The 24,960-nt window shown below is 50.2% G+C and overlaps 11 protein-coding genes across 11 annotated transcripts; 8 read left to right on the top strand and 3 right to left on the bottom strand.

Annotated features, from left to right (window-relative positions):
- Nucleotides 1–283: 283 nt before the first annotated feature.
- Nucleotides 284–3,551, bottom strand: M438DRAFT_284122 (uncharacterized protein; the record flags this gene model as incomplete). The annotated part of the gene is made up of 2 exons (XM_029901435.1): nt 284–1,601; nt 1,657–3,551. Coding segments are annotated over 2 exons (3,213 nt in total), but the record flags the coding sequence as incomplete, so codon positions are not given.
- An 872-nt stretch (nt 3,552–4,423) lies between these two features.
- On the top strand, nt 4,424–5,763 carry M438DRAFT_409661 (uncharacterized protein; the record flags this gene model as incomplete). Its single annotated transcript, XM_029910029.1, has 3 exons — nt 4,424–4,437; nt 4,490–4,571; nt 4,791–5,763. 3 exons carry the CDS (start codon nt 4,424–4,426, stop codon nt 5,544–5,546), a joined length of 852 nt encoding a protein of 283 aa, XP_029755378.1. The 3' UTR covers nt 5,547–5,763.
- Nucleotides 5,764–6,732: 969 nt separating this feature from the next.
- Nucleotides 6,733–7,459, top strand: M438DRAFT_151708 (uncharacterized protein). Its single transcript, XM_029898976.1, has 2 exons — nt 6,733–7,321; nt 7,406–7,459. Exon 1 carries the CDS (start codon nt 6,799–6,801, stop codon nt 7,177–7,179), a length of 381 nt encoding a protein of 126 aa, XP_029755379.1. The 5' UTR covers nt 6,733–6,798; the 3' UTR covers nt 7,180–7,321; nt 7,406–7,459.
- A 208-nt stretch (nt 7,460–7,667) lies between these two features.
- M438DRAFT_151704 (uncharacterized protein) lies at nt 7,668–11,532 on the top strand. The gene is made up of 8 exons (XM_029898975.1): nt 7,668–8,063; nt 8,127–8,816; nt 8,926–9,471; nt 9,530–9,925; nt 9,984–10,392; nt 10,447–10,570; nt 10,626–11,373; nt 11,428–11,532. The coding sequence occupies exons 1-8, from the start codon at nt 7,785–7,787 to the stop codon at nt 11,461–11,463; spliced, it is 3,228 nt and encodes a 1,075-aa protein (XP_029755380.1). The 5' UTR covers nt 7,668–7,784; the 3' UTR covers nt 11,464–11,532.
- A 186-nt stretch (nt 11,533–11,718) lies between these two features.
- M438DRAFT_328583 (aldehyde dehydrogenase) lies at nt 11,719–13,233 on the bottom strand (the record flags this gene model as incomplete). Its single annotated transcript, XM_029903211.1, has 2 exons — nt 11,719–11,840; nt 11,895–13,233. 2 exons carry the CDS (start codon nt 13,231–13,233, stop codon nt 11,719–11,721), a joined length of 1,461 nt encoding a protein of 486 aa, XP_029755381.1.
- Nucleotides 13,234–13,710: 477 nt separating this feature from the next.
- Nucleotides 13,711–14,923, top strand: M438DRAFT_284167 (alcohol dehydrogenase; the record flags this gene model as incomplete). Its single annotated transcript, XM_029901440.1, has 3 exons — nt 13,711–13,903; nt 13,957–14,726; nt 14,780–14,923. 3 exons carry the CDS (start codon nt 13,711–13,713, stop codon nt 14,921–14,923), a joined length of 1,107 nt encoding a protein of 368 aa, XP_029755382.1.
- Nucleotides 14,924–14,990: 67 nt separating this feature from the next.
- On the bottom strand, nt 14,991–18,651 carry M438DRAFT_306661 (uncharacterized protein). The gene is made up of 2 exons (XM_029902272.1): nt 18,490–18,651; nt 14,991–18,442 (listed from the first exon to the last, which is right to left on the bottom strand). The coding sequence occupies exons 1-2, from the start codon at nt 18,605–18,607 to the stop codon at nt 15,141–15,143; spliced, it is 3,420 nt and encodes a 1,139-aa protein (XP_029755383.1). The 5' UTR covers nt 18,608–18,651; the 3' UTR covers nt 14,991–15,140.
- Nucleotides 18,652–18,832: 181 nt separating this feature from the next.
- M438DRAFT_284265 (uncharacterized protein) lies at nt 18,833–21,132 on the top strand (the record flags this gene model as incomplete). Its single annotated transcript, XM_029901450.1, has 3 exons — nt 18,833–18,929; nt 18,987–20,005; nt 20,056–21,132. 3 exons carry the CDS (start codon nt 18,833–18,835, stop codon nt 21,130–21,132), a joined length of 2,193 nt encoding a protein of 730 aa, XP_029755384.1.
- Nucleotides 21,133–21,228: 96 nt separating this feature from the next.
- Nucleotides 21,229–21,649, top strand: M438DRAFT_151768 (uncharacterized protein). Its single transcript, XM_029898978.1, has one exon. It carries the CDS (start codon nt 21,326–21,328, stop codon nt 21,566–21,568), a length of 243 nt encoding a protein of 80 aa, XP_029755385.1. The 5' UTR covers nt 21,229–21,325; the 3' UTR covers nt 21,569–21,649.
- M438DRAFT_151767 (uncharacterized protein) lies at nt 21,650–22,420 on the top strand. The gene has a single exon (XM_029898977.1). It carries the CDS (start codon nt 21,732–21,734, stop codon nt 22,212–22,214), a length of 483 nt encoding a protein of 160 aa, XP_029755386.1. The 5' UTR covers nt 21,650–21,731; the 3' UTR covers nt 22,215–22,420.
- On the top strand, nt 22,230–23,169 carry M438DRAFT_359834 (uncharacterized protein; the record flags this gene model as incomplete). Its single annotated transcript, XM_029907373.1, has 3 exons — nt 22,230–22,395; nt 22,448–22,630; nt 22,685–23,169. The coding sequence occupies 3 exons, from the start codon at nt 22,230–22,232 to the stop codon at nt 23,167–23,169; spliced, it is 834 nt and encodes a 277-aa protein (XP_029755387.1).
- Between the last annotated feature and the right edge of the window lie 1,791 nt (nt 23,170–24,960).

Below are 24,960 nucleotides of genomic sequence, written 5' to 3' on the forward strand. Positions count from 1 at the left end.
TCATCGATTCTCTTAAATCCACAATTGCCACGTCCTCGGCTGTGAGAAAAGGCGTCTGTAGTTCAAGCCTGGCTTTGCGACTTTGGGTAGACGCTAGAATCGAAAGCCATTCCACGACAAATTTAGGTGTGAGTCCTAGCAATTTTCGCACGGCCTCATTGTTACCCTCTGCCATAGCTGCCTCCAGAACATTACTATAGCGACGGGCTTTAAATTTCACACATTTGACGCTGTCGAGTAGAATACGCACGATTTCTGCGTGATCCCGGACTTTGTGAATCGTACCGCTGTCAAGCAGCATTCGCACAATCTCTGCATCGTCCCTGATGTACGCGGCTCGAAGGACGCTGCCATAATGGCCTCCTCGAACATTGACATCTGCGCCGCGATTTAACAGCATACGCACCATCTCTGGTTTGCCCTTTACGCAAGCAGCCTGGAGCGCACTGCCATATCTTCCACCTTGGGCATTGACATCCGCACCGTGCTCGAGCAGGATCTGCACTGTGTCTGCATTGTTTCCAGCGCAAGCGGCTTGAAGAGCATTGCCATACATTCCATTATGAGCATTCACATGAGCGCCATTGGCCAAGAGTAGTCGCACTATGTTCCCGCAGATATTCCTGGAGGCAATTTGAAGAGTGCTTACTGAGTTGTAGGCGTTGACGTCGGCACCCCAGTTGATCAAGAGCTTTGTAATGTTCTCATGATTGCCAGCTGCGGCAGCTTGTAGGGCGTTTTCGTATCTGCCACCGACGGTATTGACATCTGCGCCACCTTCCAATAGTCGAATCGAAACTTGCTCTAACCCACAGAGCGAAGCATGATAAAGAGGCTCTGGCGTAGGCAAAGAAGTTCTCTCGAATCTCCACCCAGGAGTATCCGGATCATAGACACTCAGCCATCGAGAACGCCTTCCAGGCTCCAGAAGAAGTTTGTCAATCAGGATGTGTAACCGTGTATCTTCGGAATCAGCGACACGTCCAAAGTGCATCCAATATTTTGCCGCATAAAAAGCCAAGGGGTATGCCGATGCGATTTTGTCTTGGGCAATTTCCTTCTCGAGACAAAGTAAATAGGTCAACAACACGCTTGCAATGGACGCCGCGGCTATCGGTTGAATCAGCCGAGCTTGGTAGTTGGCGTTCCGCACGTTGTCGGAGATAAGGTACTCTTTCACGGAGAAGTGAGCCAAATGGATCTCCTCTCTGAATCCACTTGCCTCGAAAAGAGTGAAGAAATCGCCTTCTACGTTATCGTCTTCAGGATCTAGACTCTGTGGTCCCAATGTCACCAACCCTGAGCAAAGCTGGACCATCTCATGTGGATTTGGCAATCGATTCTCCAGATCAAACCCGATCGGGCTATCTAGGTCCACAGCAAGCAAGTCCACGACCTCTTCGATGAGAAGCGGTCTCTCTGACCACGTCAACACCTGTAGTAGTCTGATCGTGTCTTGCAGATACATGGTAGGAATTCGATCCAGTATTCGATCATATGTCTCGTGTAAGGTCGTCGGTAACGTCAAGAGAGCGTCGTTGAGCTGTCGTAGGCTGATGCAGTTTGCAAGTGCATCAAGCTGACATTTTGCCCATCGAAACCTGTTATAACATTTAGAGCAAGTACCTTCACCGAGTCTCGGCTGAGCAAACTTACATTCCTTGAGCCTTGTCCATCAGATGCTTTTCGATCTTGTCTTGTACCCTGGGCTTGTTTTCCCAGCGCTTTAATCCTTCGTCGGCGATTATCCTCGCGCGTACGTATGTGCGAATATCTTCGTCCACCTCAGAATGTGGAATTGATATCATGGCATCAGTCGCCATCCACTTCTCCAAAGCCACTTGGATGTCATATTCCTTGCGACTCGTGATGATGATCTGGACATTCCTGGTGCATCTTGCGGCAATCTGGCTGAGCCATGGTAGTAGCTCCGACCTCTCGGTACATTCGTCTAGTGCATCAAGGACGATGATTACAGGACCAGATGATGCAAGCAACGTTGTCTCCAGAAGCTCTTTCAGCTTTGGGATCGAAGCTTGAAGTTTTCCGTGGTCGTACAACATCTCAAGACTGGCATGATTACCACTGAAGCTTTTCAGCTGCCAGACAAGTGAGCGGAGCAGACCATCCAGAGTCTGCTTACGCACATCGTTGAAATCAAAGTAAAAGTAGAGGAGTGTGGTGGACCGAGACAATTTACTCTGCTGTAAATCCTCGATTATAGATGCACTGAGAACAGTCTTGCCACAGCCGGCCATTCCACTCAACCAGAAATAAGGCACGCGACTTTGTTTGAAGGATTGGAAGAAGTCGGCTTCCACAAACCATCTTCCAGTTCCTGGATGGCGCCGCAACATGGCTTCATTGAAATTCGTTGAGGGGTCGGGGGGCAACAACCAGTTGTGCAGTCGTTGGTGCCTCACATCCAGTTTCACTTCAGCAACGGAGGCGTTTGTTCTTTCAAACTCCCACGACATGTTCTGCTCCACTGCGTGAAAATTAGCATTGAGCCAAGATACATCCAGAAAATTGCACTGACTGGAGGCCAATACGTCTACAATTTTTTTCTCCATCTCTACTTTATTTGGCGTCATGTGTACGAGAATATCTTTGGCAAATGCAGCTGCAGTCATCGCTGCATATCCTTGCCATCTCTTGTTCTTGTGTGAGTCTGAGTAGTCGCAGATGCCGCGTACCACGAGACATGGAAAGTGATTCATTAGACCCGCGGCCTCCATCTCGAAGCATAGTATGCCTTGTTCCTTTGCAAGAGCATCTCTTGTCGTTGCATCTTTCATGAGCTGATTAGCGGAAGCAATGGTTCCGTAGTGGATGGTCGGATTGTCCTCGCGGTCCTCTGCTTTGCAACGCTGAACAACGCCGCTTCCGCACTGTTCTCCGCAGTCGTTTTGATCATTGATTGGATGCGCGTTGTTTGCTTCGTAAAGACGATCGGTTTCCGGACTTGGGCGACCGTACTTCTTTCTCAATCTCGGTCTCTTGTCGAGGACGGCCTGGATACGCTCATCGATCTGATGTCCGTCTTCCTCGTACAAGGTCACAACACCATTGACAGCGGATCGCAGCACCGCCGGCGGCTGGTTGAGGAATCCAGTGTGCGTGAAACGTTGGCCTTGGAGAGACTTGCCGTAGTCATACTGGTAAACACCACCTTTGCCGTCTACCGGACTGCTAACCACTACATCACCAAGTCGGATATCATGCTTTATAGTCGGCGCACCACCACCAACACCAACCATCAAGCCAACTCTGACGTTTGGAAAGCTGTTCAGCATATCTTTGGCAACGCTTGTAGCACTGGACAGTCCGTATTCCCCATTTGGCAACACTGCGATCACAACATTGTGGCCAGCCATCTTGCCGAGAGTGTATTGAGTACCATCGTTTGCGGCAATACAGCAATTGGACCGATCATGTACCTCGTCCAGAAATTGACGTGCTGCGACATACTCCGTGGCAATAGCGCAGACCCAGCCTACAGTATAGAGCCCTGGGTGCGTCATGCTCTTGGCCATAAGAACATTTGGCATAGGCGTATCTTGAACGATTGAAGATGGATGGATGTCAACTCAAGGAGAGCTCATATTTGCGTGGGAGCGCTCGCCTTATCACGCATGTCTGATACTCATCTGCAGTCCTCAGCCGCAATAAGTCAGGCTATTTCCACCTGCAGAAATCAGGATCATGGCTTGCAGGACGTTCCCCACATGCTTCAGCCTCATTGTCTCGCATGCCGACGAATAGAGAGCCTCCGCTTGCCGCTCTGTAGAGCTAGAATCTGCTGATGCGTGTAGGACATGTAGGTTGGTTTGTGTTTTTACAAGAGGTCCAGGAAGTCACGCCATCACCGCACCCGCAATTTCTGCCGCTGTTTTGCCGCAAATTACCTCGACGACTCTTGGCGGTCCGGTCACGTATTCTTTGTCAACTCGACCAGGTGTCGGAGCATCATGAAAACATGGCTGAGACACAAGAACTACCATCCTACTTCCAGCTCGGTATTGCTAGTTGATGTTTCTTCAATGCGTCGCGAGTGAATCTGGTGTCCCACGCTCAAGCGTCCTTTACGCGATGAAGAGGAGCTTCAACGCGTGGCGCAGTATAGAAACAGAGGTGAATCTGGGCAACCGAGCTCTTTCGACTACATCGAACAAGAATGTTAACATTGTGAAACGATCCCTGGCCACGACTTTGTTGGACGCATAATCAGGATCACCATCACCCTTGCAGAACAGCTGCTCGTAGGATCTGTAATACAGACTGACTGATTGCTAATCAGCAAGCTTGTCATAAAGATCGTCATGATTTCGCGCTGAAACATGCACAAATAGACCAAAGGACCATCTCTCAATTTTCCTTCTTGCAACGAGATAGACATAACTCGTAGGAGCAACCATCCATCATGAAAATCTTCCTGTGCGTAGACTACTATACAGTGTCTAAGAATTGCGACTCACTATATTTCTAGGCTTGGAGCCACAGGCTACATTGGTGGCGATCTTTTGTACTTGCTCAACAAGACTCACCCCGAGTATGAGATTACTGTTCTTGTCCGCGATCAAGATAAAGCAGCGATCATCGCGGCTGAGTAACCTAGAGTCAAGATTGCGCTCGGTGATAACAACAGTGCCGATGTCATTGCAGAAGAGGTAGCGAAAGCGGACTTGATATATCGTGAGTCTTTCTCACTGTTTACTCGGACATGCAACCGCTGATTGTACAGACGCTGCAAATTCTGCCGATGATGTTTCATCTGTGCAATCTATCAGCCGTGCCTTACGCAAATTTTCTACCGATACATCAATTCACTACATCCACACCTCCGGCACCGGTCTCCTGACCCACGACGCGGGGGACCCTCCCAACCACGCCACGGCAAGATCTATAACGACATCACCGACATCGACGACATAACCTCCTTCCCCTCAGCAGCAGATCACAGAAACGTAGATGAAATAGTCCTCGACCTCGCAAACGCAGAATCAGAGCGCATCAAAACCGCCATCGTATGTCCTGCAGTAATCTACGGCACAGGAAGAGGGCCGGTTAAGACAACAAGTCTGGCTATCCCTTTTATAGCCGCGGATGTGCTGAACAGGGGGACTGGGATCGCGCCCGAAGGGGAGTGGGTTTGGGGAAACGTGCATGTGGAGGATATGTCCCGCCTGACCCTCTCGCTAATCGAAATCGCCGCTACCACCAACACCGCCTCCAACACCGCACTATGGGGCAAGGACGCATACTACTTTGTCGAGGCGAGTGAAAGCGATTGGGCGGACATCATACGTCAAGTCGTCCGCGAAGCCCATGAAGCTGGGTTGGTGCAGAGTGAGGAAGTCAAGTATCTGAACAACGCAAATGCCGTGGAGCAGGGTGGACCGGTATATGCGTATTTTTTCACTAATTCAAGGAGCAGAGGAAGCAGAGCGAGAGAATTGCTTGACTGGGAACCTGTGCAGGTTGGTATTGAGGGTACCATCAGGGAGGCGGTGATGGCAGAAGCGTCCAAGCTTGGGATGCTCTAGGGATTTTCAGCCTCATCTCCTAGGCATATGAGTAAAACTCCAGTTCACCCATTGTCCCATCATCGTTCCTCCCTGATAATTGGTAATGAACTCATCACCTCGACCATCCCATGTGCATATGAGAGGACCTCCAAAGCTCTACTGGGGGCTCCAAAGCGTTCTTCGGGTGATGCTGCAGCGCGGCACTGGTACTGCAGCTCGCAAGACTGTCAAATCGCACAATGGGCGCTGCGGAGGTGAGTGAAGTTATCGAGTGGAAAGATTATTGAGTGGCGCGGGAATGACGCGACACTGGATGATTTAACACGTGATAAGATCTGTCTATCTGGCTGTGTGAGTGACCCTGATCTTGAATTCACGTTGATCTGGGCAACCATGAGAGGTGTTAATGCTGTTGTCGTAGGGTGTTCTTGATTTGACATACATCTCGAGTAATATTAGACGTTATCAGATGCGATGTAACTAAGCCTGGATGTGGCAATGGTGCACGCGTAGAAATATGTTCCAATCAACACATGATGATCAATGCGCAGGGTTCGTGTCGGTCAGGTTTTGGTCAACATATCTTGCAAAATCTAGAACGAGATATGAGGCATCAATTTATGTTGCAATGCTGTACAGATAGTGTGTACCTTATGCTGAGGAGACTCTCAAATCATCTTTGTGTGTGATTGCCATGCCCGTCATGAGATTTAGCAGGCGCACACTGACATCCGGCTTGGCAGGCTAGAAACAATCCTTCGCCGAAGCCCTGTCCCTTGCCAGTCGTCTTTGATTCAGGCCAGGACACTACACTCATGAGACACCCTGAGAGGTTGATTCATATGAGCAGCATGAAGAGCGTTTGCAGCATGCTTCATTGCGACGGGGCCTCTCAGTCAGATTGGATTGCCAGATGGTCTCTCGAAGCTCTTGCTGTCCTTAGCTTTTGACCGAGCCACCGACCAACAACACTTTCAGATCATCTGTCGCCCTTGACACGGACCGAGGACCCAGACGGTGCAGCTGGTTCGAGTCAGACGTATCCACATCTTGACCTCGTACTCGGTCGAGTAGAATTCTTCTTAAGTCGCGGATAACCCTCATTCCAAAGCTCTACTTCTTTGACTCTTCTACACAAATTAAGCTAACTGCGACATTTCGAGGACAGACCAGCATATTGACCTGGTAAAGTCCGAGGAGCTTCTTAATCATTGGCACCTGGCGATTACACATTTCAAAAATCAATCTTTTGTCGAAAAGGCTTCCAAACATGAAGTCAATTATTGCCTGGATTGTAGCATCGATTACTGCCCAATGGGGCGGAGAAGATTGCGCAGTATCAACAGGAGCCTTTGGAAAATTCGCCTATAAATACTATGCAGTTGGATCTTCCAGCGATCCCTGTGCGACATCTTCTCAGCTTGGACGTATTGAAGAATCCCTCTATCACTCGATTCAGAAACTGGACCTCGACACATTACCTGACTCCACATGCATGCCTGTTGATTTTGATGGCCAGTGGAACAATGGCGCATGGAAGGGCTATCTGCTCTATGGTCCACTGGGCAAGGTGCAACTGGACGAGTACTGCGGGCCATCGCTCAAGCCCGAGCTCAAGCTTACGTCGACCAACTCGATCAAAGAACTTTAGGACATGACTTTGAACCTCGAAAAAGACCTTGAGCGTCGCGTCTATTGAGGCTCTACATTGCTACAATGGCCGAGTACCGATGAGTCATATAAGTCTTCGTCGGAGAGGCTGAGGTCGCAAATCTGCCAATATTTGAGCTTTGGTGAGTAGATCGTGTTCGCTTGACCAATATTGGTTATTCTTCCGAGATAGGACAATGCAGTGGATTGACTTGTATTAAGCATAGGCGACCTTAAATTCTTCTATTATATAAGCCAGCATATCAATCTCACAGACAACTGCACAACGTCGCATCGTCAAAATCGTTCTTTGCGTCTTCTTTCTATGCTCCGACAGCTCTACACAGGTACAAAGTTCACGCTATTTGGAGGCTCTACTTAACCGTTGTTAGACCATACCAAGACTGACCGTTTTTGACGTCAGCTCCCGTCCCCGCTCCCCGCTCCTCCGCGGCTCTGCCATACAAGAGCTTGGTTGCGTTCACTCCGAACCTTCGGTGGTCCCGCTCTGTGATGTTATTCCAAATCTAAGTCGAGTGTTGTCCGGTCTTACATAAGTCTGGTCTCCCAGCTTCCCGTTTGTCTCTCTTCCACTCAATTGTCACAATGCCTCCAATACCCTACCGCACCTATGTTAGAGATCATCCGGGCTCTTCCAAGGAAGAAATTGAGAATGAGCCTGACTGGAGTACTGCCAGGCACCATATCGGCTACCGAGATCGTCATGATCGCGTTCCTGGACTTGTGCACAGCGGTGATGATTCAGACAGCGAGGACAGCCAGGAATCTTTCCTCAAGGAAGCTCAGGAGGAATCCAATGAGCTCAAGCACGAGCTGCAGACGCATCAGTTGATCAACTTTCGCGAAGCCAAAGAAAAGCAAGAAGTGTGTACTCTCGTGGTGTGAGTATATATCAGAAGATCATGCATACTAAACACCATGTAACAGGATTACTACCTAGAAAAACCTCAAGCACATCCCAATGGCTGGCGCTACCGCCTCAACGAATCCGAGGACTTCATTAAGAACCAACAACCATGGCCTGCTAACCTGAAGCGTCAGAAGCAAAAGGAAGAGAAGGAGAAGGGGGAAAAAGAGAAAACAGAGCAAGAAGAGAAGCAAGAGCAAGAACACGAATGGAAAGACGGTGATCTCAACCGCCGGAGACACAATGACGCATATGCTTCAAGTGGCGGGCAAGACCAGCCTGATGATTCCGACCAGAAAGAAAACAAGTCAGACGAGAAGAACAAGAGAGATTCACAACAGGTGTCTCGGAGAGATGGACAAGCAGATATCAAAGGAGACAAAAAGCCAAAATCAGAGTACGAGAAACTCCGAGAAAAGTATAGCGTTCAGGAGATTGCTTTGTTGAGAAGTCTGCAACAGGAGAAGAAGAACGTCGAGAGTATCAAGCAAAGCGATGGCAAAATGAAGTCACCTTGGGCAGATCTCAAACCTACGGACGTTATTGACGACGCCGACCGTGCGAGTCCGGACAATTGGATTCCTCGAAACTCGAACATGATACGTCTGACTGGCAAGCATCCTTTGAACTGCGAGTATCCTCTCGCAAGTTTGTTTGAGACCGGCTTGATTACTCCAAATCGTCTTCACTATGTGAGGAACCATGGTCCGGTAAGTCACCTTGATTCGTGACTCTTGAGGACTACATCACTCATTTCAATGACCTTGCATATGGTCGCCATGATACTGATACTCATGCTGATCATATTCGAAAACCTAGGTACCGCACCTACTTTGGGAGACTCATAAGCTGGACATTGAGAACGGAAAATGCACATTCACCATGGACGACATTGCCTCGAAGTTTGGAAGCATCAATATCGCAGTCGCTCTGGCTTGCGACGGCAACAGACGTAAAGAGCTCAACATGGTCAAACGCTCCAAAGGCTTCAACTGGGGCGCCGGTGCTATCAGCAATGCATTCTGGAAAGGTGCTCTTCTAGCCGATGTCCTGCGAGCCGCTGGAGTCGACTACCCCACCAATGGCTCTGGACAAAGGAGATGGGTCAATTTTGCAGGGGCTGATCAGCCTTCTGAGGGCACTTATGAGACTTGCATCCCTTACGAATATGCTATGGATCCTGTTAATGATGTTCTGCTTGCTTATGAGATGAATGATGTCAAGTTGCCTCCTGATCATGGGTATCCTCTGCGAGTCATCATTCCTGGATATGTCGGTGGCAGACAAGTCAAATGGTTGAGCAAGATTTGGATCAGCGAGAAGGAGAATGACAGTCATTATCACATCTGGGACAACCGAGTTTTGGTAAGACGAGTGCTTGTGATTGGCGTTCACTCGTTTCGTGCTGACATACTATCTACAGCCCTCCTTCGTTACAGAGAAAGATGGAGAGTTTGCCGAGACGCTCTTCCGTCACCCAGATACAGCATGCAATGAGCAGAACCTCAACTCGGTCATCGCCAAGCCGGCTCATGGCGAGCGCATCGAGCTCTCCGACGTCAAGAAAGGCCACACATATCGTATTGCAGGGTATGCTTACGATGGCGGTGGTCACGAAGTACAGAGAGTGGAAGTCAGCCTTGACAACGGCGAGACGTGGCTGTACTGTATCAGACAGTTTCCGGAAGCGCCTGTCAGGCATGGACACAAGTACTGGACGTGGATACACTGGTATATCGATGTTGAGCTTGGTCATCTGCTCCGAGCCCCGAGCATTACCGTGCGATGCTTTAATGTCTTCAAGAATACTCAGCCCGAGGTAATTGGATCCACATTGTTGATCAGTTTGGACAAATTAATTGATGTACTCTCTATAGGTCGGTTCGTGGAACGTCATGGGCATGATGAACAACGGTTGGTACAAGGTAAAGCCCGAGATTGCTCAAGGCGACAACAACGCCTTGGAAGTGCTCTTCCGCCATCCTGTAGAGCCGGGAACCAATACTGGAGGTTGGGTGCAGCCAAGTGCCGACGAGAAAATCGCCAGCGCAAAGCAAAGTTCAAGCACACCTCAGAAACAATTCACCAGAGAGGAAATCGAAAAGCACGACAAGGAAGATGACTGCTGGATCGTGGTTGACGGTAACGTATATGACGCCACTTCAGTGCTGGACTGGCATCCGGGTGGTAAAGCTACCATCACGAACCATGCTGGTAAACTCAGTCAAGAGACGTCGGAGAGTTTTGAGTCCATTCATGATGGTTATGCATACAAGAAGCTCGCAGGTCAGCAATGAGTCGAAAGTGAACGTGTTTGATCGTCACTAACAGATCTCGCAGAGTGCATTCTCGGAACCGTGACCGACAAGGCCAAAGCACACATGAAAAAGGAAGCAGAAGATGCCGCGAAAGCCAAGGCGGAAGCTTCCAACAAAAAGACCGACTTTGTCCTTTCGATGCAGCAGTGAGTGAACTGTTGCGCCTTCCAAAGCTGCACCATGACTGATATAATCGATCAGATGGTACCCCGTAACTCTACTCAAAAAGAAGAATCTATCCGAGGACACCCGCTGCTACACCTTCAGTCTAGGCGACAAGACCAAAAAGCTCGGCCTCGGGACCTGTCAACATCTCCAAATCGGCTTCCACATGGCGGACAAAATGCTCGTGCGCTCCTACACACCCACCCAACCCATCATCGGCGCAGACACCGAAGACGGCACCTTCGACCTCGTCATCAAGACCTACTTCCCCACCGACCAACAACCCGGCGGCGCCCTCTCCAACATCCTAGACTGCATGGAAGAAGGCGAAGAAGTCGAGATCCGCGGTCCCACCGGCGACATCAAATATATCGGCGACGGCAAATTCCAAATCTTCGACCAAGAAGAGCGATTTGAGAATATCACTTTGATCCTCGGTGGTTCGGGTATCACTCCTGGATATCAACTCATTGCAAGAGTCCTGGCTACTGCGAGTGACAAGACAAAGATCAAAGTCATCGATGCGAACAAAGATGAGAAATCAATCTTGTTGCGCGAGGATCTTGATAAATTTGCCCAAGAGCATGAGGATAAGTTTGAGATTTGCCATATACTCAGTCATCCTTCAGACGACTGGAAGGGTGAGAAAGGGCATGTTGATGAAGACAAGATCAAGCAGTTTGGATATGCGCCTGAGAAGGAGAGTGGGAAGAAGAATGCGGTATTTTTGTGTGGACCTCCTGCTATGATCCAGAAGGCAGCGATGCCTGCCTTGAGAAATTGGGTAAGTGAATTGGTTTCCCATTCAGTAATGAAAATATGTGCTAACATCTACCAGGGTTACGAGGAGGGTAAAGATATGTTTGGGTTCTAGTTTGTTCTACTCATGCATCGTATTGTTCCGACAAATTATCCTGGATATACGTTCAGGTCAAACTCACATTATCATAGTTGAATGTTCTTCGTTGCCAGTTGTAGATCATCACCGAGATCTCACACATGTTCGCCGCACCGATGCCAGTCTACCGACACAAGACGAATGGTGTGGTTGACTTGAGTCCACGCTCCAAGTGACATTGCGAATTCATGACTTTCTCGTTTGCAGAGGCTGAAGACGGCGGATCATTGCCTAATTACCACTGTCCTTACCATGCCAACTAATCTGCTTGGTAGAGTAATACTCATCAAGACCCCACGAAGCATTCTGTCGACCCCAACCACTGCCTTTCATACCTCCTTGTGGCGCAGTAGCTGTAAGTCACGCTGTCAGCCACGGTCATTCTGTACAATGGGACAAGAACTTACGACTGATATAGACGGTGGAGCAATTGGTATGTACCTGGCCATACTCCAATTCTCTACCCATCTTGATGGCACGCTCCAAGTTTTGTGTGTGAATGGCGGCATTGAGACCGTAGGCACTACGATTGGCAAGTTGGATAGCTTGCTTATCATCCTCTACGATGTAGACACTGACGCTGGGGCCGAATGTTTCTTCGTCAACGATGCGAAGGTGCTCCGGTGATGTCTTTGGGTCCACGAGCACGATTGTGGGGTGGATGGAACACTTTCCGTCATCTCCACCATCTCCGTAAAGGAACTTTGCTCCTTTGTCTTTCGCGTCCTTGAGAATGTCAATGGCGTTTTGTGCAATGGATTTCGAGACTGCCATTCCGCCGGGTGTGCTTTTGAACTGCTCGATGAGAAGGTCGTTGAATCTGTCCGCTATACTGCGCTGCACAATGATGCGTTCGGTGCTGAAACAGATCTGTCCATGATGTGCGAGAGCACCTTTGGCGCATAGGGAAGCGGCTTGTTCCAAATTTGCATCATCTAGCACGATCGCTGGGCACTTTCCCCCCAGTTCGAGGAGTGTAGGTTTGAGGTGTTTCGCTGCTGTTGCGCCGATGATACGGCCGACTGCTGCACTTCCAATGAACTCAATCTTGCGAATGTGGTCATTGGCGATCATGCTCTCGGTCACAGCAGCGGCATCTTCTCGCGAGGCTTGTACAGTGTTGAGGACTCCTGGTGGACAGCCTGCTTTCCGGAAGATGTCTGCAATGATGGAATGGGTCAAAGGCGATAGCTCAGATGCCTTGAGGACTGCTGTACAACCAGAGACAATTGCAGCACTGATAGCACGAGTAGACAAAACCACAGCGGCGTTCCAAGGAGGAATGATCAGAAAAGGTCCAATGGGTTCTCTGAAGACAAATGTCATGGTGTCCGGCTTATCAGTCGGCGGTATGACACCCTTAACGCTGCTCACACACGCTGCAAATTCCTTGATGTAATTGGTCGATGCCAGAACGTTGAATTTGGCCCAGGATTCTTGACAGGACGTCTCCTTCATTTGAGCTTGAACAAGGTCATCGAGGCGTTCCTCGTAGAGCTGTGCGACTCTGAGTAGAAGATCACGACGTCGGGCCACGGGGGACTTTCTCCAGTCCTGAAAGGCCTTCCACGCGGCTTCGCAAGCTCGATCGCAAGTAGCTACATCTGCACCCGCATAGTAGTGAACGACTTCCCCGGAGGCGGCATTGGTGACTGGAAACACGCGGTCGCTGTTGATTGGCTCCTCGTTGTTATCAACCACAATTGGGACGACCTGACGACCTTGGTCGTCCTGTTTCAGAGGCATGCTGATAGGTAAATGAAGTTGGCTTATGGCAGGAGAAGGTGATTTTAGCTGATGAAGGCGACAGAGCACAACTGGTCCGAAAGCAAGATCCCAAAGTAGCGCAATACTGATTTGGAACCGGGAAAGAGCTGGTCAAAATTAGTGATATACGGTCTGTTATATCGCTGAAGCTCACATGTTACGTCAATCAAGATCTACGTCCAAAGACCCGACCAGCCGTGCAACTGCCGGAAATGGTTCGCGGACTTAGGATTTAGTGGGGTCATGACGCAAAAGTATCACCCAGACCGCATCCCCTCTTCGTTCACAGCATCAGTATGCAAAAGATTAAGCGTTGCGAATGAGCATGCTTTACATCGAAGGTTACGATGACATGCGTTATGCGTTTGTTGATCCATATACAACGAAAATCCCAACTCTGACCTCGCAACTTTCGCTTCAATCCACCACCATCGAACCCGCCACTTTCCTGCGATTATGCCTCGAACAGCTCGAGCACTGGTGATTAGAAGGCTCGGAGAGCCTTTTAAATTGGAAACCATTCATCTCGATGATATAAGAGATGATGAGGCTCTGGTCGAGATCTTTGCCTCAGGAATCTGTCGCACCGATTTGCACTGCGCGGCTGGCCACCGTCCAGTCAGCGTACCCGCCGTCTTTGGACATGAAGGTGCGGTTCTAACGCCGAGATGATGGCCATTTGAGATGTTGACTTGCTTTCAGGCGCGGGAACTGTTCTGGAAGTAGGAAAAAGCATCACAGCCGTCAAGCCTAAGGATAAAGTCCTTCTCAGCTACTCCACGTGCGGAAGCTGCGATCAATGCACTTCTGGACACCGAGCTTACTGCTCCAAAATACTTCCGCTCAACTTCGGCGGTAAGAGGTCAGATGGGTCCAGTGCTCTGTCACTTCCGGACGGACCTCTATTCAGCAATTTCTTCGGCCAGAGTTCCTTTTCGAATTTCGCCGTCGTGAATAAAGCCAGTCTGGTCAAAGTGCCCAACGATACACCCTTAGATCTGTTTGCATCTCTAGGTTGTGGTTTGCAAACCGGAACCGGAGCCATCTTCAACACGCTCAATGTCCAAGCGGAGAATACCGTCGCAGTCTTCGGCGTAGGGTCCCTCGGCCTGAGCGCCATCATGGCTTGCAAAATCCGTCAAGCGAAAGAGATCATCGCAATCGACATCCATCCTTCACGCCTAGAACTAGCAAAAGAGCTCGGAGCTACAGCTATGGTCAACAGCTCCGAGGGCGATGTGATGGAGAAGATCAAAACCATCTGCGGGACCACTGGACTCAACAAGGCACTCGATTGCTCAGGTGTGCCCGAGATCATCGAGACAATGGTAGATTCCCTCGGAACCAGAGGTAGGGCTTGCTCGGTAGGATCCAACAGACCCGGCACTCGAGTCAGCATAGATGTGCACAAACTTTTCGTCATGGGGAAGGAATATGTTGGTTGTCATCAAGGTGAATCTGATCCGCACGAGGTAAGATATTGTTCTTTTGCGTCTTCTGTCACCGAATCTAACCTTTCGCATAGATGGCTCCATTCCTCATTGATCAGTATAGACGTGGGAGATTTCCTGTGGAAAAGATCACGACTTGCTACAGAGTCGACGATTATGAGCGCGCCTTCGAAGATATCGAGTCAGGAAAGACTGTGAAGGGTGTCTTACTCTGGTGAGGTTGATCGGCTGACTTTTTGGACAAGAAACCTGCCTGTTCTACTTGTTTGTGGGATTGGGGAGATTACGATTTAAGTTTAGCCGCTCTTTGAAAGAAGACATGCACAATCATTACATTAGACGTCACGATGTCGGAGTTGATGCTAAGGTTCATTCGGGGGCATTTCTTTGCAAGATTGGGGCATGTTGGAATCTTTACGATTTGATCAATTGCATCTACGCAACGCCGCTGTCTTTTTTGACACTTTCCCATGTTGCTCCTTCCTTCTCTATCTTCTCCACCACGTCAACAGCATATCTCAAATTCTGCGATCCAGCCAATGCTCTGACAATGACAGTCTCGTTTCTTTCCGAGACCAGTCTGCCCATCGCGCTCGCGATGAATGCGCCGAAGTGGTCAAGTGGCCATGATTGAGATAACAGAGGCAAGACTTCAGCGACATCGAACCAACTTCCGAAGCGTTCAAGTAGCTCTGCTACACGTTCTAATCGCTGCTCCTTATCATCTAGATTGAGATAGCAGTGAAGCAGATGCGAGAACAACACTTCCTGCTCTTCTTTCGATGGTGTCGCGATAGGGGCGGAAGAAGCAGAGGCTGGGTGGAAGATGCTGCTGCCGCCGAGAAGGCAATAACGGACAGCGGTGTCGAAGTCCGCTAAGCCGTGTACGAGCAACTTGAGTGCTTTTTGATGTTCATCTCTGCGAGCGGCGAGGACAATCATTTCGGGGACGAGGACCGAGGAGTAGAGGTCTAGTCTGTTGCTTAGAGCTTCTACATCGTATACTGAAGAACCGCCGATGAGTTGGAGCAGTCGCAGACGATTCTGCCACCATGTGTCTGGGAGGCTGTTGTCGAGGATGAATTGACTGTATGTAGGTTTCGGCGGGAGGAGAGCACGATATGTGTGGTAGGATGTGAGGAGGATATCCTTTGCCGAGGTGGACTCCGTATCGATTGCTTCGGTGACTGTATCGAGGTAGAAGTAGATGAGGTCATTGGCGTATTGGTTTTGGTTTTTACCAAAGACGAGGTGCTCGAGGTAATCTTTGACAGCAGCAGGTGCACGCTCTTTGAGCAGTTCAACAGCTTCGGTAGGCGTGAATTTGACTCTGGCATTCTCGTCTGCGAAGATCTGGACTCCGAGAGAAGGATTGCGGTTGGCGAGCCAGGTACCGTAATCCTTGACAAGCTCGACATCTTTAATCCTTGTAACATATCTGCGTACGTCAAGTTCGCCGTCAATCAGCTCGCCTCCAACATCTTCGGAGGATTCGAGGATACGTCGCCAGGTTGACAGGACTTGACCGACCATTCTGCGGCTTTGGTAGAGTCTGCTGAGCACGTAGAGACGTTTGTGTTGTTCAAGCAATTCGACTGCACGATCAAAGCATTCGACGCCCTGGTCAACGACATCGTTAAGTTCAGCGCGAAGGGATCCTGCAGCTGCTGGACCAGGGAAAGTGTTGCTATCAAGCATCAAGAGTAGAGATAGTAATGCAGCATCCACTGTATGGAAAACCTGTTTCTCATCTGCGATACTGCCAAAGCCCTTTTTCCTCCGCCACGAGAACAGGTAGTGCTTGATGACCTGGAGTAAGTTATCTCCATAAGGTCCTTGAGGGTCTTGGTTGATGGAATCCGCATGATATTGTGCTTTGAATTTAACAACAGCATCTTTTAGACCTCCTGGGATCCAGAGACCTTGTGTGCCTTCAATCACCTCATTCGACAAGACAGGGATGATGGACAAGATAATTCTAGGATCAATCTCACCCTCGACAAGAGCGTCATGAGTTGATCGTTTGTCATGCTCGAAAGCAATGACCCCTTCATTCGTCTTGAGAATGAGGTCAATCAACAGCAGCAAAGAGGCTTGTTGACGGATGTAATTGAAGCCAAGAAATTCAAACTCATTCGTGGCTTCTCTGCCGCGTATTGAATTGATGACAGCTTGTACTTGAGTTCGCTGGACAGTGAAAGAGTTGGCCGAGGTATTGACAGCAGCACTCAATCGAGCTTCAAGCTGGACGACCAGTGGATTTCTGACCATCCACCAGATAGCATCACTTGAGAAAAGCAAGACCTTGCTTTGTACATTTGAGAAGCGGTCAATTAGTTTATCTTCGTCGTTGTTGCGCTTGACATCAGATTCAGTCTCTTCCGTACTGGGCTGGTGGAGGTATAGGCGCCTCAAGCTAAGGGCTTTGCCTACCGAGGGTAAACTCAGATTTGTGGCGGTGGTAGCCTCTCGCAAAGCCATGTGAGTCTTCGATGTATCGGGGTCGGGAAGATTGACATAATCTTTGTGGTATTGGTTGTCGGACGGGTCAACGTCCCAGCGTTGGTACTCGACAAGCTTTTCGACGATACCGTTCTTCTCACGACGTACAACAGCCAAGACATAACCCTCTTGAGACATGTCTCCAGGCATAGATGGCAACGAAGGATCAGACGCTTGACCGTCAACTACGATTGACTCGGGATAGCTCTCGAATCGAATAGTGCCTCTCACGACATCACCGTCTAAGTTGACAAACATGCCTACAGCAGGATCATCTGGGGAGGTTCCGGTAGTGAGGAGGAATTCGTTCGGTGTGGGAGTAGAGATGTGGGGCTTCAATGAAGCGGTGGCTCGTGGTGGAGGAGGCGGAGGTTGTTCGAATTGAGGCGTAGGAGGTAGTACTTTGCCATCGGTGTCCAGAGACGGGCTCGCGAGAGGTCTTGTAGGACTGGGAGAAAGAGCTTGACGAGAAGCTGCACGATGAGGCCACGGCGAAGGCGTGTCGTTGGGATGCAGACGGTCAGGAGTCTGACGGCCTGGAGTTTGTGGAGCACCTCCCACGCTGGCAATCCTGTCTTGATTACGCAGATCAGGCCTACGGATTGGACTAGTAGCGGAAACGCTCCTTGATGCCGGCCGTTGAATCGGAGGAGGAGCAACATCTGGACTTGAGCGACCTGATGGCAGGTCGGGTGAAGAAGAAATGGGAAAGAGGTCGATCTTGCGCTGGTTGACAATATCAAGCAAAGCATAAGAGGAGCCATCAGCGACGCAGGCTAGATCGGCTCTCCGTTGTATGTCCAGACAGTTGCCCAGGTCAATGTCCCTGATCTTGCGAGGAGAGCCCTGCTCCATGATACGAATGACACGCAACTTCTGCCTCAAGCAAATGACAATGATACAGCCATCGGACGGGTCCAGCTCTTGGCCATCCAGATCGCGATCAAGGCCACCAACCCATGTACAATCGCTCTGCTTGATCTTTCCTCCAAAAGCCGGACTGAGCTCGGGGAGTGTGTAGAAGGTCAGAGTACCATGGCACAAGACACATGCTTTTCCAACAGAAGGTAATAATAATATCTGTTCAACGACGGGTAATGCATCATTATGTTTGTTCGAGTGTTCGGGCTGCAGACGGGAAGCGAGGATGTAGGTCGGTTGGTCCGAGTCGGGAGATGGGATCGAGACGAAATGCAGTATCTCTCCAGCGGATGTGCCGATATACAGATTGCCGTCTGGCAGGAAGTCAGGAATGGCACTCGAACAGGAAGTCGCGACTCACCCCAGGCATCCACGCAGGTTATGTAGACATTGTGTTCGTCTTCTCCGTCGGGCGAGAGTGGGGCATTGCGCATCAAGTCGCGCAATACATAAGCGCCATCATTAGCTGCGGCTTCCATGCTTCTTCATGGCGCGATTGCCCTTAGAATAACATATTGCCTTTGGAAACTAAGGTGGTCGCGGAAGGAGCGGCGTCACTCTCACATGCCAAAACGCCAAGACGCGTCTCCACGTAACACCTGGCGACTCGACGAAGACTCCAAACATAATTGCTATGCAATAAGCTTTGACTTCTTTCCTTGCAGACTTGTCGGGTGCCTTGTATGCGTTGAGGACATACGAACATGGCAACCGAAGCAGTCGAGCCGCAGGTCGCTGGTGGCGCTACCAATGACCAGGACAAGGGGAACAAGTTTCAGCAAGCCATAGCTTCATGGCGGAGTGCGTTCATCTTTCTTCCTTGACCAGAGTCTTGTATCGTCTACTGATGCATCATAGATGTCGACCTCAGCTCCCTCATATCCACTCTCGACACGGCCGCCTCAGACCTTGTCACCCACCAACGCGACACTCTCGTACAGCGCAAGGAGCTGGCCCAAAAGACCAAAGACTTTCGCAAACTCGAAGATGCCGCTAAACTGGGCGAGATCAAGGCCCTGCTCAAGTCTTACCAATCCTTCATCGACCTGATCTCCAACCAGTCAAAGTCGACTCAGTCAGCCTTCCTCCAAATCTACTCGCCGCTGTCTGAAGCCCCCGATCCGTATCCCCTGCTCGAAGCCTCGATAGACTCGTTCGTCACGGCTCAAGAAGTCGTCCCGAAACTAGAGTCTGAGAACAAGCACTTGCAAGCAACCGTCGCAAACTTGACGTCGCAACTCGAAGAAGCCGAATCACAACTTGAACAGGAGCGTTCGTCGAGACAATCCTCACAGTCAAGTCAAGACACCAAGATCAAGGAGATCGAGGCTTCATGGAATGCCGTCTTGAAAGAGAAGCAGGACAACTGGGATGCCCGTGAGAAGAGCTTGGAAGGGAAGGTTGAGAACCAAGATCGTCTATTGAAGGAGCTCAAGGCCAGCTATGAGGTCTCGCAGCGCATGGACAAAGCAGAGGACGACAGTTCCAACACTCTCGGCGCATCGCAACAAGAGCTGGATCTCGTCAACCAAGAGCTGGAAAAGGCAAACCTGAGACTCTCAGAGCTGCAAGGACGCAACGAACAACTCCGCCTTGACCTCGCTCAGTCCACCGCAAACCAAAGCTCGTCTCAGACTGCTGTCTCGGTCGAAGATGACCCATCCTTCCTCCGTCTACGCTCCGAAAATTCTCAACTCCTCCGCAAGCTCGATTCTCAGCGCTACGAAAAGGACTCGGAGAAGAGCAAATGGGACTCAAGCATCAGATCATTGGAGCGGGAGCTGGACTCTCTGAAACAGGATCGTGAAAGCCTCAAGCGCAAGCTGGACAAGTGCAGCGACTATGACGAGGTCAAGCAAGAGTTGGATATGCTCAAGGTATGCTCATTTCTCAATCACAACGTACAAGTCAGTACTAACAGACATAGTCAATCGAGTTTGCGACAGGCGACGCCGACGATTCAGATCATGAGGCAGACACAACTGTTGGTGCCGAGAAGGGCGAGTCTTTGGAAAAGTTGCTCCTCGCCCGAAACAAGAAGCTCTCCAACGAGCTCACCATTCTCCGAGTATCGCACAACGATCTCCAGTCCCGTCTCGAGTCGTTGCAAGAAGAACTCTCGGGCACAAACATGGAGCTGGAGAAATCGCGCAATCTCACACAGACGCTCGAGGAGGATTTGTTGCAAGCCCAGAATGAGGCCAGCAATGCCTTTGACCCCTCGGCCATGTCAGTGGCAGGCACATACACCTCGCGCTACCCAAAGTCCTCTTACGCTGCCTCGATGCGCCGAGGAGGCAACACCTCGCCCACCTCTTCCATCATCTCTGGCTTCGATACTGGCATTTCATCCCCAAGGGGTCTGGACTCACTTCGTCCGGAAGCTCCTAATGCTGGCATCCTGCCAATGGTCACTGCTCAACGCGATCGCTTCAAGACAAAGATTCGTGAGTTGGAGACGAATCTCCAAGACCAGTACACACTGGTGTCTTCCTTGCGCTCCGAGATTGCAAGCTTGCAAAAGGACAATCTGAGCCTGTACGAGAAGAGCCGATATGTCAATAGCTACAACACAAAGGGTGGTGCGACTTCTGGTTACTCGAACACAAATCCGAGCACCATCACTATCGATCGCAGTAATCCAGGTACTGATGCTCGCTACAAGTCAGCATATGAGAGCTCAATCTCTCCATTCGCTGCTTTCAGAAGCAAAGAAAGCAGTCGTGCCTTCCAACGACTGTCATTACCAGAAAGAGCAGTACTTCAGGCGTCGAGACTGGTTCTGGCAACGAGGACAAGCAGAAATCTCTTTGCCATCTGGGTTGTAGGCTTGCATCTGTTGGTCTTCGTCATGTTGTTCTGGATGGGCGGAGGTAGCGACACACCACATCTAGCCCATACGGTTGCCGCCGGCAACGCCGCCATAGCAGGAGCAAAAGTAGCCGCTGCCGGACAAGGAGGTCCAGGGACGAAATGGGAACAACCTGGCTTCGGCGATACGTAAACAATTGGAATTCAAAAAAGATACATGTCTACCTTTTCAGGTGTTCCTCAACAGCCACAACACCAGTCAAGCCTCCCCAAGCTTTCCGAGGGCTTTATGGGCGTTTGCAAAGCATTCCAACATCCAGCCATGGGTGACATTCGATGTTCATCGGCTTTGGCAATGTCCGCGGGCTTTGAGCAAAAGTCAACGCATGGATTTCTCAAATCCGAAGACTACTCCTCACATGATGCGACGCCCAGTCTTTCAGCCAAACCACGCGTTCGTCTTTTCTTGTCATGTTCACAAAACACACTTTCAGAGGCGTCGGAAACAAGACATTTCAAGAGTGACCAAGACGAAACGGTCCAGAATGTGGACGCGGGGATACCTTACCCTATCCTCGGTTAACCTCTTCCGCCCTTCTACAAGCCTCGGCATCTTGACTAACGACTGATGCAACACCTGCCTCTTTTGTTTACGCGCGAGCCGCTTGACTTGGAAGCTAGTGGTAGCACCATGATGTCGGCCGCGGATGTTGGTATGATCCGGTGTCGCCGTCGAATGCAAGAGGGGACAGTCAATCGGGTCTTGCATTAACTGAAGCACCTTAACGACAGATGCTATACCGAGACCGAGCTGTCAAACATGCTGCTCACTGCTTCTGCATGCCGATGTATGAGTCCGATATGCAAACGTCTGTCATTGACGTGCAGATCGAGTCCAGGCTTCGGTTTCGTACCCACGTACATACAGCACAAGTCACCCCTGATGCATCCTGCAAGCCGTGTTTGACGGTTGTCGTCCCGTTTGTACGCCAGTTACTGCTAGCGCCTGTCCTCCGGGGTAATTTTATGTGGAGATCCCCCATGTGGGGGAGGGCGGATGATCCGGGGATTGGGTTCTTGATGTCTGGGGTGGCGGTCGGGGAGACTATCGACTACCAGGAAAGTCCTTCGGAAGAGGGTGTTGGGACATGTATAAGTAGGTTGAAGGATCCTCCTTGTGTTCCATTACTAAGTCCTCAAGAATTTCCTGTTCCTCCTTGTCAATCACTTTTTCTAGCCAATCATACCGCTTTTTTCAATTCACACAACCACTAGTATCTCTTCGCAGCCATGTCCACTGAAAAGATCGAACACACCATGACCAACGAGTATGCCAACAGCGGCAATGGCTCGCCATTGACTCGCCAGATGACTGTTGCACTCACCCCTGAGCAATACGAGAGATTGTTCTTCCAGCCTGAGGGTCCTAGACGTGGTGATCTGTCAAAGAGATTTGGTATGTTGATGACAGTTCAAATCATGGCTCGAGTCTTCTAACACGGTTTTAGCCAACCCAACACTCCTTGGTCTGCTCGGTTTCTTAATCCCCTACACATCCACCATCTTCACCCTCTGCGGTCTGCGAGGTGCTGTAGCGCCAACCAGTCTCATCGGTCTGAACGGTGACTATTACTTCCTGGGTGCCATTGCTATGAATCTTGCTGGCATTGCAGAGTTCATTCTCGGAAACAGTATGTCTTCTCCGTCGTCTTCAGCTCTCGAAGTCATACTAACACACGTTACAGCATTCCCTATGGCTGTCTTCATCATCTACGGCTGCCACTGGGGCAGTCTTGCCTACACTCAGGATCCTATCCACAACCAGCTCTCGGCCTTTGGCACCAACGGTGCCTTGGGAGCCGAATGGAACTCATCACAAGGATTCCACAACGTCACCATGGTTCTCGTTTCGTTCGTCTTCCTCGTCGCAACTTTCCGCGTCAACGCCTTCTTTGTCGCCACCTTCTTCGGGCTGGTCATGATGTTCTCTTTCATCGCGGCCGCCGACTTTGCCGTTCCTCACATCAAGACTGCTGCCGACCTCGAGCACGTCAGCACACTGTTGAAGATTGGAGGTGGATTCGGCTGGTTGGGTCTGATCTCGGGATGGTACCTCGCCATCTTGACTGCTTGTGCAGCTGTTGGCATTCCTTGCCCTCTTCCCGTCCTGGATCTGTCCAGCAAGGTCTTCTCCAAGGACTCTCCCAAGGAGGGCCACAAGGATGCTTAAGTGCATTAATGGTTCATGATGAAAAGACACGTGTGTCTGAGATGAGTAATCTTATGTTTCAGTTATGTTCAAAACGAATTTCTATTTCCCACCTTCTCCCCGCTCGCAAAATGACATGTGCTTCGCGTGGTCGTGTGAGACAATTGACTTCTTCCCTCGACATGAGACTTCTGTTCCATCATGAACGACACACAAAGGGATACAACAACGCGTCAGACATGTGATGAGACATGCGTACGTCTTACTCTTTATCTTCATGCTCCCTCGTCACGAAGCCAAACAATTAAAAGGGCAAAATCGCTTCACTTGGATCAACATCAACGATCTCCGTCAACAAATACATCAGGAAGTCGCAACCATGAAGCCTCTCAACAATGACAAGAGCAAGCTCACTCCGCCTGACAAGCTGAAAACACCGGCGCCGACACCCAGACGTTCATCAAATCCATCGCCTGCTTCGACTTTGAGTAAGGTGTCGCGTCGATCAAGTGCACCGCAATGTCGCTCTCCATCGTTGTCCCCTCCGGACGCGGCACGAAAGCCTTCACCACCAAGGCCAGATTGGCAGAGACCTCCGGGAAAGGCGTGCAATTCTCACTCTCCTACCCAGATTCCCGTACCCGTCAAGCCAGCTTCGGCGAGAAAGATAAATGGAAAGAGAGTAAGAATACCCAATGTTGAACTCACACCGCCTACACCATCGAATGGAAGTAGACGTTCTTCGAGCACGCCCAAGACACCGTCGCCTCTGCTGCATCAAGTCGAATGTGTGCATGTTGACTATTCGCCACCCACACCATCCGACCCGGCTAGGCGTGGCCCCTCCATGTCGATTCCTTGCTCACCAGTCGTCTCCAGAACTTCATCCACCAGGACATTAATCCCACGTTTTCGTACTCTCAAACTCAGTGCTCAAACTCACGCTCGTCCACAGACTCCAACACCGAGCTCGTTGCCTCCACACACGCCAACCTACAAAACACGTCCCGAATCTGCCATCTCGCTCTCAGAACACGACTCCCTCTCTCCGTTTTTCAACAAAGACATCTTCACCCACCCTCCCACCAACCCATGCCGTCCCTTTGCCCACCCACGCCATCTTAGTCCTACCCGCCCTCCGCCACCTTCGCCCTCAACCCTCCACCCCTACATTTCAAAAACCCACATCTCCCCATCCTGCACTTCAGGCGCTCTAACCCATCGCCTCCTCTGTGGCCATTTAATCCTAACCCCGAAACCCGAATTGTGCAAAAAGAACTGCGCAATTGAAATCATCGGGTTTGAGATGGCTAGATTGGAAGCGCAGGGTTTTATCAGAAGCATACGAGATTTGGATGGTTGTTTTGTCTGTCCTGTTTGTGTTGAAGAGCTGGTTTCTGGTGGTGGAGGGATTGGGGAGAGGGTGGAGGTGTTTGGGAAGAGTTTTGGAGGGGAGGGGGAGGGGTGGACGGGGAAGAGGAAGGAGTTGACAAGGATGTTGGGGGAGGGGAGGAGGGAGGAAGTTAGGGAGTTTGTTGTGGGGTTAGGGGTGAGGTGTTGGGCTGTTTTGGATGCTGGGTTGCTTGGAAGAACAAGCAATGATGATGTAGGAAAGTCTGTTGTTGCTATGGTCAAGCCTGCGAAGGGTTTGTTCAGGCGTTTGACGGATAGAAGGATGGGATTGGGGATTAGGATTTGATTGTGGCTGGAAGTGTATGGCAACGAGGAGATGTTTGGAGGTTAGGGCTTAGTGACGAATTGTTTGATTGATATGATGGTTGAATGGATATATGATGGATGCACGAATGATTT

Source organism: Aureobasidium pullulans (assembly GCF_000721785.1).
Source record: "Aureobasidium pullulans EXF-150 unplaced genomic scaffold scaffold_35, whole genome shotgun sequence".
Taxonomy (NCBI): domain Eukaryota; kingdom Fungi; phylum Ascomycota; class Dothideomycetes; order Dothideales; family Saccotheciaceae; genus Aureobasidium; species Aureobasidium pullulans.

Excerpts from the sequence above, each read along its gene's own strand:
- M438DRAFT_151708 (XM_029898976.1), top strand. The coding sequence starts at position 6,799 with ATGAAGTCAATTATTGCCTGGATTGTAGCATCGATTACTGCCCAATGG.
- M438DRAFT_151704 (XM_029898975.1), top strand. The coding sequence starts at position 7,785 with ATGCCTCCAATACCCTACCGCACCTATGTTAGAGATCATCCGGGCTCT. Across the intron at positions 8,064-8,126 it reads AAGCCAAAGAAAAGCAAGAA|GATTACTACCTAGAAAAACC; the intron begins GTGTGTACTCTC and ends ACCATGTAACAG. Across the intron at positions 10,393-10,446 it reads TGCATACAAGAAGCTCGCAG|AGTGCATTCTCGGAACCGTG; the intron begins GTCAGCAATGAG and ends CAGATCTCGCAG.
- M438DRAFT_306661 (XM_029902272.1), bottom strand. The coding sequence starts at position 18,607 with ATGGAAGCCGCAGCTAATGATGGCGCTTATGTATTGCGCGACTTGATG. Across the intron at positions 18,443-18,489 it reads AACCTGCGTGGATGCCTGGG|ACGGCAATCTGTATATCGGC; the intron begins GTGAGTCGCGAC and ends ACTTCCTGCCAG.
- M438DRAFT_151768 (XM_029898978.1), top strand. The coding sequence starts at position 21,326 with ATGGATTTCTCAAATCCGAAGACTACTCCTCACATGATGCGACGCCCA.
- M438DRAFT_151767 (XM_029898977.1), top strand. The coding sequence starts at position 21,732 with ATGCTATACCGAGACCGAGCTGTCAAACATGCTGCTCACTGCTTCTGC.